This window comes from Fundulus heteroclitus, unplaced genomic scaffold (assembly GCF_011125445.2).
Source record: "Fundulus heteroclitus isolate FHET01 unplaced genomic scaffold, MU-UCD_Fhet_4.1 scaffold_48, whole genome shotgun sequence".
NCBI lineage: Eukaryota > Metazoa > Chordata > Actinopteri > Cyprinodontiformes > Fundulidae > Fundulus > Fundulus heteroclitus.
In genome coordinates, this window is record NW_023396901.1 from 1,080,661 (window position 1) to 1,094,041 (window position 13,381).

The window sequence follows — 13,381 nt, forward strand, 5'->3', positions numbered from 1 at the left end:
AAACAGGTTATTTAGGGTTGAAATCCATCCTCTTTCTGCAGGAAGAGTGGGCCAAAATTCCTCCACAGCGATATAAAAGACTCATTGTTGACAGTCATCCAAAAGACTCATTATTGACAGTCATCCAAAAGACCCAATGGGAGTTACTGAGCCAGGAATGGCACTGTCAGTTTTTAGGTTCAGTGGGAAATTCCTTTCCACAAGGCGCAAGGTTGGTTTGGATAGTTTTTTTTCTCTTCAAATCATCATTTAAAACCGCTTTACAAATCTATTCAGGTTTATTATTGTCTGATTTTTTTTTGATATAGTGATACATTTAGGTGTTACAAAAAAGCTTAAATAGAAAACATCTGTAAATCCTTTTTTTTCCCAGCACTAGGAGACATGGACATCTAATCCAAGCAGCATGGAAACAGCAGCAAGGGTGCCGCCAGGAATTTAGGGTCCCATGACAAAAACATCTAAATCATCTCAAAAGGTCAAATATTTCTATACATTTTCTTTTTTGGGGCCCCTGTCAGTCAGGGGCCCTAACCCTATACGGTGCCCCTGAACAGCAGGTCCAGGAAGAAAAAAAATCCTGCTCTCTGTGAGTTAGAAAAGTTCAAGAAAAATAACACTAAGAGCGTTGATTGGAAGATTTTCTATTGTCTGTTTACTTCAAAGTATTGAGTAATGTATGTCTCAATGAGGGGAGAGAAAAAAAAAGTACAATCATCAGCGTTATTGTTGAAAATGTAGAAATCCTCCAGTACTCGTAGTAACAAACCAGACATGATCAAGTGCAGACTGACAGACTACAACATCTGTAAAACGTTTGAATGTTTTTAAAGAATCCCGTTTACATTTCAGTTTCTACATGAACACATTTAATGGAAGGCACACCCGAGGCAAATGTGACCTTATATCCACCGTTCCATCTCTGTTTGTGTTTTCTTGCTCACTTCTCCATCTTGAACAGATTAGTCTTCAAAAGAGAACAAACACTGGGGGGTGGGGGGGGGGGGGGGCTCTCTTTCTCTCACAAACACAATGCTAGCTATAAAAAGAGCACAGTACGTGTTCCTATATTTGTTCATATATCTACTTTACATTGTCCATGATTATCATAGATAACAACAAACTGCATTATCATATTACAGTCATCTGTTTGCTGTTGCATAACGCTGCAAAGCCATAATAGGATCCCCGTTGGAGGTGTTCTGATGTGAAGGTTTCAGCCGGTGGAGCTTGATTGTTGTGTCCAGCCCACTTCCTCGTAGACGGCTTTGATGCCAGCGCAGACCGTGGCAAAGAGTTTGGTCCACGCTGAGCCCACCTCTGGTGTCATAACCTCTGGATACTCTTCTCCCAGGACTTCCAGAATCACGCCGCTCAGGATCTGAGACAGAGGCAAACAGACATTTTACCTCAAGTTGCCACATTAAGGGAGAGTTTGTTTATATTCACTTGTTGTTAGCAACTTTGCCACAAAATATTGATGTCTATTCAAGCCTAGTGTGGCTACCCCATTAATTTTAAATGTGAACCCACTCATAATTACTTTTATGCAGACGTGGCATTTTTGCTGAATGTTTCTTGTTGGGATATTTGCTACTTGAATCAGTGGAGCTTCTTGCAGGAATGATCCTGTTCTCCCTACTTTGACCATAAGTGCTAATTTGCTTGTGGAGCTCTCCAAGCCATACCGCCCTGGGTGATGAGCTATCTGCTGATTTCACTAAATTTGATTTTTTGTGATTTCAATAAAGTCTCTGGTTTAAAATTATACTTAGCTTTTTCTGCTACTAAATACTCAAACATATTTGCTCAGTATTTCAAGAAAGGAAACACTCTTCTCCAGATCCATAAATATTGTAATTGACATTAGATTTAAAGTTTGAGCTCTTCCTGCCTTTACACATATCAGTTTTTTACCAAATTTTAGTAGCTTGACCTTTTTTGTCGAGCTAAAAAACGAGAAATCCAATTATTGGATTGAAAGGTAAAACTAAAACATATCCAAAGCATGTTTGTTCTGTACAGAAAAACTTTAGTTTCTCATTCGTGAAATTCAGTTGCATGTATAATAATAATAATAATAATAATAATAATAATACATTTTATTTAAAAGGCGCCTTTCTAGACACTCAAGGTCACCGTACAGAAGGGTAAAAAACAGAATGTCAGAAACAAAATCAAAACAAAAAACATTTAAAAAATAAATAAATAAATAAATACCGAGGCTGGGACAGGGAAATTGATAATTAAAGAGAATAGGCGGTCTTAAACAGATGAGTTTTGAGTTGTGATTTAAAATTTAGAAGTGAGTCCGTGTTTCTAAGTAGGGGTGGTAGAGAGTTCCAGAGGCGGGGGGCAGAGCGGCTGAATGCTCTGCTCCCCATGGTGGTGAGACGGGTGGAAGGGACAGACAGATGTAAAGCAGATGAGGATCTAAGAGCACAGGAGGGGGTGGGAATGTGCAGGAGGCCTGACAGATAAGGGGGGGGGGGGGGGTAGGTGGTGAAGGGCCTTGAATGTCACCATGAGAATTTTATATTGAAGATGTAACATAAAAGATGTAACATAAAATGAAATAATAGAACTGATAAAAAAACTAGAAATTACAATTTAATTATTTGTTTTGCATAATTTTCCAATAAATACGTCCCTTTTTTAATTTGTTTTTCATAGAGTGGTAAAATCTGACCCGGGAGTTTTACAGTTAGTAGTTAGTTGATCGGAAATGATTGTTTTCACTCCAACCATGGAGTCACCATTCCATACTAGAGTATGTTCACTCACTTTTTTTGAAGTTTTTGTAGAAGAAAAATATCTCCTTCAACATCAGACATACCTGGATGATATTGTTGTTATTGTCACCGTACGTTTTTCAGATAAAATTGAGAAAAGCAAATCATTAATACCACTTTATTAGACACCCCCTGGCTTTTAGGGACATGAACATCTACAATATTCTTTGAACGGGTTTCAACAGTAGTTAGATGCGCCCTGCCATGCGCCAGTTTGCCACATTTTCACCTGACTGAAGAAGAAAACTGTTTTTCACAAGTTACTTGTTGGTTCAGGGAATTCAAGGTGACATAGAAGGTAAAGCAGGTTTAACCAACTACTAAATATAATGTTATGATTATCCTCAATATTCAGTGATTCAAGTCTTTTTCCCACTCTACCTGATTCAGGCATGTTCAGCATAGTATAAATAACATAGCACAGTAAAATGGCTCTGTCATAAGATTTATTTTAGCTATTGATTGAACACTCTGATAGTGTAGAAATTTTGTCAGGGGGATTTACAATGAAAATCATATAATTACATACATAACTGACATTAAATCAGGCTAAACATCTCATATTGTAAGTCCATTACGATAAACAAATGTATTTGTATTTGCTAAATGCCAGAATAATGAGAAATATTAGATTTTTCTATTGCTTTCTTCAAAGTCAGAAGTTTGCATACACTAAAATCACTATAATTTAAACCATTCTAGAAAGCCCAAATGAAGAAGTCGTGCCTTTTGGAAACTTTAGATAGGTCAGACCTCAGTCGTACTGCTTCTCCGTGTGACATCATGGAAAACTAAAAAGATATCAGGTGAGACTGTCACAATCTCCAGGGGTTTTCCTCTGGATATCCTGTTGTGACTGTAATATAGACTATTTCTCTTATGTTTCCTAGGTCGATTTTACTTTAGTTATTCTCTGGTGTTGGAGTTTTTTGATTTATTTATGTTTCTTTTTTACCCGTTTATTTTTTTCTTGTGGCTCCTATTTTTGTGGATTATGTTCTTCATTCATTCTATGTAAATTTTGCAATATTTCCTGTTAGACTCCGCCTGTGTGTTTCACTTCTGTTCCTGTTCTTTGCCCTCCTCCCCTCAACTCATCTATTACTCTCATCTGTTTATTACCTTCACCTATCTTTGTCTCATCTTTTTTCACACATTCCTCTGTATTTGAACTCCCTGCTTTTAATTTCTCATTGCAGGTTTCTTCCATATAATTTCATGTTCCCTTGTTCCTCTGTACCTCTTTCCATGCCCGATGTTTAGTTCCTATGTTCCCTGCCTGATTTCCCTGTGTGAGAATAATATTCAAATGATTTCTAAGTTTTATTTTTATTATTAAACTTCCTTTCTGTGCCTATACCACAATCTGCACTTGGGTCCTTCTTAAATCTGCCCACGACAGCGATATAACAAAGAGCATTGGAGACCTCCACCAGTCTGGTTTGTTGCCGCTTGCAACAGGTTCTTTGTCCCATTGATGAACATGTTGGTGTGAAATGTGGAACTCCACCCCCAGAACCACAGTCTTAAAGACTATGTGAAGATACTGGATGGAGATGGTAAACGAGTGTCATTATCCACGGTGAAACAAGTCCTGCACCAACGTGGGCTGAAAGGACGCCATGTTGGGGCCTGCTCGTGTTTTTTTCCTCTCTATCAGAGAGGAAGAAGCAATTGTTGCAAAAGCAAATTTTTAAAAACCAGATTGCAGTTTTTAAATGCAGAGAGGGAAAAAATATAACATCTGGAGTCATGTCCTATTAAAAGTAATACTGGTATGTTTGACCTATATGACCATTATTAGATTTAGATAAAACAAAAAAGGTAAGCTTACAAGCTTGAAAGATCCAAAGTATTATGCTGTCTTGGTGTTTGGCTGCAGGAAGTTCTTGTGTACTTTATAACAAATATGAGCGGGCGTAATGTTAAAGTAACCTCTCAAGAAATCAGTCTTCTAAATAGACAACAACCCTAAGTAAACAACCTAATTGGCTACGAAATGGCTCAAAAACAACAATGTAGATGTTTGACCATCACAAAGCCCTGAGCTCAGTCCCATGGATAACTTGAGGATAGAGCAGAAAAGGCGTGCTTGAGCAAAGCGGTTTACAAATCTGATGCAGTTTCTCCATCTGTCTGGAGCAATAGGTCAACATTTCTGCCAACTATCGTGAAAAATGTGTGGAAGGAATCCCAAAATGTTTGATCCAAGGTAAACAATTTACAGTAAAATGATTTATTATTTCAAATACTAGGGAAATGCATTTAAACATCTGTCCAAGAAGAAAGTTACATTTTCTTACAGTAATAAATAAATAAATGAGCAAATGATTCTGGCATTTATCAAATAGAAATCGATTCAGTAATACTGTTTCTGTTGGACTTAAAACTGGAAACGTTTAGTCTACTTTTATGTCAAAAGGTAAGGATAAACAGTATTTGTCATTTTATAATATGTATGAGGTTTCAACTTGATATATCACATTTTTATACCCAGCAGTTTTAGATTTCCTTAAATAAAGAGCTAAATGGAAAATACATTTCTCCTTGACATTTCTTATTCCTACTCACATTGATGTAGAGTATTTATTTATCTCTGTAAATCCCGTTTTAGACATTTGCTTAATGTGACCACTGCTTGTCTTGACTTTGCGTTTACCTTGAAGTATACTGGATCCACCTTGTGCTTGAGTGCGTGGGCTTTGCCAATCAGCTTCAACACTGAGGCCACCTTTTCTGAGTTATCAATGTTCCCCACCAATGTGTTGATGGCGTTCATGACTCTTTGGGCATGTTTCCTGAGCTGGGAACTGTGCACCAGCTCTTCTGTGTCCTCAATGTCCTTGAACTGACTGAAATACAGCTTGGATGATGGGAAGTTCACAAACAGCCTGTGGAGGAGGAAAACAGTAGAGTTAAATATCAGATATAGCGCAGAGACAGTCGTGTCTCTGAAGTACACGTCGCTCATGATGTGCAACTGTTTGGTATAATGTGTGTGTGTTGAAATGAAGGGTACCAAATCTAGGGTCTGCTACTGTGTCAGAAGGTTCGTTTTGCAAAGATATCGCTTTCAGTACTTGACAACCACCTGAGGATGACATTTTGACGCAATGTGCAAAGGGTATGGATGGCCCCAAGTGGTCAAATAATTACTGGTTAAACTAGGGTGAGCATATTTTGATTTACAAGAAAGAGGACACTTGGCCCAGTTGTGAAACACTTTGATGTATGTCTGATTACTTAGATAAGACTTAGAATTTTAACACATTTAGTATTCCTTCTCTGCGTGGTCAGAAAAAATAATTCAATAACAACCTGCAGGCAGGCGTTCGCAAGTCAGCAAGTACAAAAATGACTTAAATAAGAGAAATATTGTTCTGTAAAACAGTTCTGTATTAGAAACATAACCTGTAATAATAACAGCTCATGTTTCTGGAAAACTGAACAAAAAACTATTAAATAATAATCTGCTAAAATAACAATTGTGCTCTTTTCTTTTCAATAATAAAGTAGCAATCTCACTAATACATTTATTTAACAATCAAATGCATATATTCTTCAACCTCCTTGCCTCTCCATTAACTCCCACATCCTTTTTATATTTTTCTATGTACATGTGACCTATGAGATCCATGACCAAGATGCACTCTGCCCCCCGATTTGTCCCAACTGGGACGTGATGAAAGGAATTTCTTTTTCTGATTTGTCTGTAAAGCTACACTTTCTGTTGACATCTTGCGAACAGCAGTGCCACCATGTTGTCTGAGAGAAGAAGCATCGACGTAGCAGCAAGCCGAGGGACACACCTAAGTAAAAGGCTAATTCCACACTGCACCAGTCAGTTTAAATACAAGCCTATTGGAAATTTTGAATACTGGAGATATTCATTAATCTCTGAGTCCCCACTGTGGACGGCATGCAAAATGTGGAAAGTGGACTTGTCTGGGCAAAATAGGATGTTTAGTAATCTGAGTTAAACTAAGAAAATATGCTGGACTACCTTTGGAGTCACTGTGAGCACATTGGAGTGTTGACACTCCAATGTGAGTCAATCTTCATGAGTGCAGAGAGTGTGTCTGCATAGTGCAGCGTGAGGTTAAACAATGTCAGTATCAGGTCATTGCTGCAACACTTGAATAGTGGAGAAGTAAATTTCATACAGGTTACACATATGAAGCTACATATCTTCTTAGAATACTTTCAGCCATTTTCTGTTACCACCTTATCATGTTGCGACAACTTGAGGAAGGGCACTGCCAATTGATAAGGGAAGAGGTACGAATAGGACATAGCACTATTTCCCCACCGCAGAACAAACTCAGATCAACCATGCACACACCAAGTGAATCTCTACACAGTTCAGAGTCACCAATTAACCTAAAAGACCTGGTTGTAGGGTGTGAGAGGAAGCTGTAGTACCAAATTCTGCAACAGCACATGCAAAGGATGCAAACTACATAGAGATTTGAATTAGCAACTTTCTAGTTTTCAGACAACAGTAAAAACCACTGCCACAGCATCTTGATCTTTTATTTGTTTTTGTTTTTTTACAAAACTGAGGTAAAAGGCTAGATTGGGAAACTTTGTTTTGCTTTGCGTACCATCAAACCATTACCCAACCCTCTGCAAACCTGAACCGCTAACTACGGGAGCTCCAATGCAAGACTGAATTCCCCTGCCAAGGTTCCCTCCCTTGATTTACTGTAAATTTACTGCTGTTCCCTACAGCAATGATAATATCATCTTTTTTTTTTTTTAAATTGATTGCCCCGCAGGTAGTTTTCCTTTTTCAACAACAGTTCCAGTTCTTGATTTTATTTATTTGCACAATCTGATTTAAGCTGGGCCCTCTCAGATAACAAATAGTCACTTTGATGTTTTCTTTAATCACCTCCATGCTTGACCCTCAGAGGTATCATAGTGAATTAGCAAAGAGGAACCTAAAAGCTCACACAGTTCTGGGAAGAGGGCCAAAGCATCTGGTTGCTAGCTATCAAATCAAGATGTCCCATCTCCCCCTGGCTCTGCAACTGCTTACACAAAAAAGGAAGCAAATATTTCTTTTCCGCTAGCTCTGACACATATGCTTACATGTAGGGGGGTTTTACATGTGAAAAGGAAGGAAGTTAGAGTGTGATTAGGGAGCTCAGATGGGTGAAAGGCTTTGAAAATACCGGAGCTTCACAGTCCCTGTTTCGTTGCAAATCTAATGAGGAGCGACAGTGTTTAATCTCTCTGTCTTGTAATTGCATGACCTGTGGATGCATATAAATAGCCTAATTAGAATTTTTCTGTGGTCATCAGACTCTTAATCCTTCTTTATCTTATTTCAAGAATAATTGAAGAGCTGAATTGAAGACAGCTTCTAATTTCAGAGACAGAGCGCTGTGATTTGCTCCAGTGGATCTTATCTGTTGCCCAAAACGACTCATTTTGCAGGATTAATATTAGCGCCGAGGTTCTTGGACAGAGTGACAGGATGTGTTTCATACTGCCTATTGGGGAATTTCACAAGGCCAGGTTTTTTTTTTTTCAATCGGTCTTCATTCCTCAAATTCCTGAAGGCTGTATGCGCTTTGTGATGGAATGTAAGTAGGAAAAATACAGGGTCAAAAAGGAGTCATAAACATATACATGTGTCAACTTCATTTCAGAGCTTTTTGTGTACATGCTCCAGCCAAGGTGCCTCAGAAAAGTATTAACACCCCTAGAACCTTTTTTTTTTTTTGTTGTCATAACCATAAACCTCTGTGTATTTTGTTGGGTTTTATGTGATAGACAAAGCCCCCTATTATTCTAAAACCACTAAAAAAATCCAGGGCAATCATTTGCCCTCAAACGTCCCATGACCAGTAAAATGGGTCAATATATGAGGTATTTAATCTCTGGATCAATACCATTACTCTGTGAAGGCCTGCGTGATATAATGCTGGTAAGTACTGCAATAATGACTCGCCATACGTAGACAAACAACTAAACGGTGTTATGAGGCGTGGGGAGGATCATTATTTCTAGGTTTTATTGAAAAAGTTTCATCTTGGTGACGTCGGCAGACAATAAAACAACGGCAGATTATCCTCCAACACACGTGATGTGTATATTGATTGAGCTACATTCAAGCCAATACAGGAGGAAAACCTCTTAGAGGCTCCAACAGACTTGAAACTGGGGTGAAAGTTCTCGTTTCAACAGGCTAACAACCCCAAACAACCAGCTATAACATGATCAAGATATATTAATGACTGAGCTTGAGCTATTTTTGCACAGAAGTATGGGCACTAATAAGACTCTCTAGATGTGCATCAGTGGTCGAGACATCCGGCTGTAGACTCACAGTTATGACTGGGGTAAAAGCTGTCAGAATTGAATGCATGCCACACTTTTCAGAATTATATTTATAAAAAATCCCTTTCACAACCACACGCTACTTTATTTGGGTCTGCTCCATAAAATCCTGTGGCAATATAATGATGTTTGAGGTTGTAATGTGACAAAATGTGAAAAGGTCGACGGGATCTGAATACTTTTCTGAGGCTATCTATATTAATTTCTTTAGCAACGTGAGAGGGTGAAAAAAAAACCCACATTGCTTGACTTCCAGTGCGTGACGCCTCTCACATGATGCCCCTCTGCAATCAAAAGGGATTATTAAGGCAGGCTGTGTCATGCGGTGAATCCCGTCACACATGAACAAATGTCAAAAGCCTCCACACATCCGTGCAGATGGCTGACTTTTGCAACAGTTTCCCATTCCTGGATTTCAGTATTAATGCTAAAAAAAAAAAAAAAGAGAGCGAGCGCGAGAGTCTTCCCAACGGCTCTGCGAGATTGCCATAAATAGATGAATCGAAACACCGAAATGACTGAATGAGCGTATTAGATAGGAAGAAATTAAAATAAACTCAAAGCCCTTTGTTTTCTGGGAAGACTTAAAGGTCTCGCTGATTGATGGAGTCCTGTGGCTGCAGGTATTCAAAACATGGCCTGTGCTGCGAGGGAAGGGCAGCCAACGATGTTTCCATCATGGATTTTATTGATTTGCTTTGATTATGTGAGAAAACAAAGAAGATAGTGAGAGATAAGGCTATTGCACCACAGTGTGTCATTTTGCTGTATTCTAGGACGGGAAACCCCTCAGTTTTGCAATCTAGACATATTTCCTGGAAAAATAGGTCGTGCCGCTTGCTCCAGGAGATGCATCAATATATGTGAGCTCTACAGGGAGAAAAGATCACATTTATGGGTCGCAAACTGATTCAAGTTGCATTGGAGAACAAAAAAAAACAAACAAAAAAAAACAACAACAACAAGCAAACAGAGATGCTAAAAACCCATCACAGCAGCATCCCGTTTTGCCACACTGTATCACAGAGCAAGATTAACACTAATCAAAGGCTCAAGCAGCAGATGGAAATACCTGACCAGTATGGCAACCCCGGCCTCCTCACAGTTCTGGTAGACTTTCGCCCACGAATCCTGGATCATCACCCTCTCCTTGTCAGTCAGTGGGCTCGGGCGCTCCAGGTGGTCCACCTCTCCCTGCTTCCTCTCCATCTGGAAACACAGTGTGTAAGCAGGCTGAGCACATGCAGCAGGCAGGCTCTGGTGCCACTGCCCCTCCCCCAGAACACACACACACACACAATAATTTCCACCTTTTATATAATAAAAGATAAAAATTCTCTCTCCACCCCTTTCCAAGTGAGAATCTTTGCTCCCTACCTCTGAGCCTCTGCTGAGCGAGAGAGTGAGAGTGAGAAGCCGAATGAGAAAAACACAAGAAAACACACACGGCGAACGAGGAGGAGCCTCCGTTGGTCTCTCTTTTTACACTCTCCTTTCCCACTTTGCACCCTCCCTGCTACACTCTATTCCTCCCTCTGTCCACTTTACCTTTGTAGGTGTCATATGATGAGCACACAATGGGATCAGACACACAAATCCATGATAGGTGAGCCAGATGGGTCATTCATGCAGAGCGGGAACGCGGATGCAAAAATAATATCATGGCGTCATTATAGGATAAAAAGGGTCACGCTCCGAACTTTTCCTCCAGAGAAACCGTAGCTGACTAGCCGAGAAATGACCCTGCAGTCGTATTCAGTTTTCTAAACTCTGAGCTCTGTCGCAGACAAGAACTAGATTATGTTGGTGTGTTTTTCCATGTTCTTTACATCTTGAATTTTATGTGCATACCCTCAATACACCCACGCATACACTTTCCAGCTCGGTGGTGGCAGTTGTTATCAGTGGGAAGGGATGTCTCACTTAAGTTGACACAGCGAAGATGAAAAATAGAGAAAAAAATAAAAAAATGTAAAGATTTGTGTTTTTCTGCTCCACAGTGGGTTGGACGTACAGGACGTTTTAACCTGGATTGTGAGAATGTACTATCAAAAGAGAGGCAAAACGAGAGACGCAGCCCACATACGGTGTTTTGAAAACCTATTCATATGAGTTGAACTTTGTCACAATTTGTTTTGCAGCTAAAAATCTGAAAGCTTGATGTTTTCACTCAGCCCCTTTAAGTCATTAATTTGTAGAAGAACCTTTTGTTGCGGCTGCAGCTGCGGGTCTTTTGTGTGTCTCACATCCTGAGACTGAAATGTTATTCATTATTCTTTCAAAAAAAAAAAAAAAAAAAAAAACTTAAGCTCGTTCGGGCTGGCTAGAAAAGTATCCTTGAAGATCATGTTTTCCCTTTAGGATGGTGTGTTCAGGCTCATTTGCAATCTCTCTGCCACGTGTAGCATTTTACATGTAGGCCAAAAACTCCCCTTTGGTTTTAGGTGACCAGAGCACCTGTTACCACATGTTTGCTTTGTCCCCTCCATGGCTTATGGTTAACTGGAAACTGGACTTTTTATGGCCTCCTTTCAATAACGGCGTTCTACTTGTCACTCTTCTACAAAGAGCGTATGACTAGTAGTTTGTCCTGTCAGCAAACTTCTCAAGGATTTTATTAAGGGGTACCAGAGTAAAGGGTACGGATACAAACAAGCCAACGCACGGCACACGTCTTCATCTTTGTTTGAACGTTTTCAAAACCATGCATCATTTCCCTTCAGCTTTCCAGTCATGCACTCCTTTGTGCAAGTCCACACAATATCCTGAGAGGTTCCATTGTGATCTGTGACTGTGCATGAAAATATGTGGAAAGATTTTACACTGTGAATTTGTTTGCAAGCCCGTGCGTTGCACTGCAAAGTCTGCGGGGTGGAGTGTGTGTGTGTGTGTGTGTGTGTGTGTGTGTGTGTGTGTGTGTGTGTGTGTGTGTGTGTGTGTGTGTGTGTGTGTGTGTGTGTGTGGGGAGGTGGCTATAAACTGGGAACAGTACAATGTACAGACCCAAGTCAAACATTGACTCAGCCTTTGATAGCGTGTTATGAACAAGATGAGTTACAATTTATGTAACTATACATCTAAAATATCTGAGCAAAGCTACGTTTCGAGTCAGCTAACGCTAAGCAGATTTATGAGCAGTTATTGTGTTAGAGAGTCACAATAGGAGCATTATTTAAGTCTTACATCCAGTATAGCCAGACAAGCGGGTGCTTGAAGTGCATTATGGGGTCTGAGAGCCATGTTTGTCTAACAAGTACCACCGAGGGTTCTTGGGCTGCTTCTGGATGTAAAAACAAACAAACAAACTAACAAAAATAGCATGTAACATGTCAACATGTGCAAACTGACTGAAATGTCAAGCTAAGGAGCAACAAAATAAACAATGATAAAAAGCTGAAACACATTTGTCTTTGCTTGAGGAAAAGCTTCAAGAACTCCCTGTATGAACTGAAATGGACCACAGTGAACCAGGATGCTGCTATTAGTGTGTTTCATTTACCTCTAAGTTTAGAACAGCTACATAAAACCCAGCTTATCCATTTTCCAGTTCCAAGTTTGTAAATATGTGGGGGCTTATACTTGATGTGCTTAATGACCATGCAAACTGCAGTGAGCAAAACAAGCTAATATTGTAGTTCTCAGCATTTTGCACTTTCAAATACTGCAGCACCCTGTTCCTTCATGCAGGCAGCATAGCAATGTGTGCATGAAAGATTTATCGAGATACAGATCCTTATGAGTTGAAATTAACTGTATTTCCTGCAGCGATAACAATGTGCTATTTGCATGGCAGCCATATTGGATTTTGAGATCCCTGTTGCAAAACCTAAGACTTTGCCACTAGAAATTCTGACTTCAATGGACATTTCTGCAATTCTTTTTCAACATCAAACAGGGACATGTTAACTTTTAACAAAAGAAATTTAACACATAATCACAACAGATCCTTTAATAAACTGTGCAAAACCAAGCGATAGTAACGTTTCTGCCTTTTTACAACATAACATAACAAATAAAAAATTCCAAGTCCTGATTCATAGCTATTTTAAAACATCTGTCAGGATGGTGGTACGTAGAAAACCTGACATTTACTGACTTGTTACTTGTTATAAGAACTTGAGGTCTACCACCTTGTTGGAATAGTGTCTGTAAACTGTAATTGAAAAGGTATTGAACACTTTTTGCAAATCAAATATTATTTGGTTCATTTAAATTTTATTACACAAAACACATTTCCAACT

General features: G+C 39.3%; 1 protein-coding gene across 1 annotated transcript; it reads right to left on the reverse strand.

Moving 5' to 3' along the window:
* Positions 1–1,040: 1,040 nt before the first annotated feature.
* Positions 1,041–10,628, reverse strand: LOC105936026 (cytoglobin-1). The gene is made up of 4 exons (XM_012876666.3): positions 10,518–10,628; positions 10,213–10,349; positions 5,452–5,683; positions 1,041–1,381 (listed from the first exon to the last, which is right to left on the reverse strand). The coding sequence occupies exons 2-4, from the start codon at positions 10,347–10,349 to the stop codon at positions 1,217–1,219; spliced, it is 534 nt and encodes a 177-aa protein (XP_012732120.2). The 5' UTR covers positions 10,518–10,628; the 3' UTR covers positions 1,041–1,216.
* Between the last annotated feature and the right edge of the window lie 2,753 nt (positions 10,629–13,381).

Excerpts from the sequence above, each read along its gene's own strand:
- LOC105936026 (XM_012876666.3), bottom strand. The coding sequence starts at position 10,349 with ATGGAGAGGAAGCAGGGAGAGGTGGACCACCTGGAGCGCCCGAGCCCA. Across the intron at positions 5,684-10,212 it reads GGGGTTGCCATACTGGTCAG|GCTGTTTGTGAACTTCCCAT; the intron begins GTATTTCCATCT and ends CCTCCTCCACAG. Across the intron at positions 1,382-5,451 it reads TGGATCCAGTATACTTCAAG|ATCCTGAGCGGCGTGATTCT; the intron begins GTAAACGCAAAG and ends CCTCTGTCTCAG.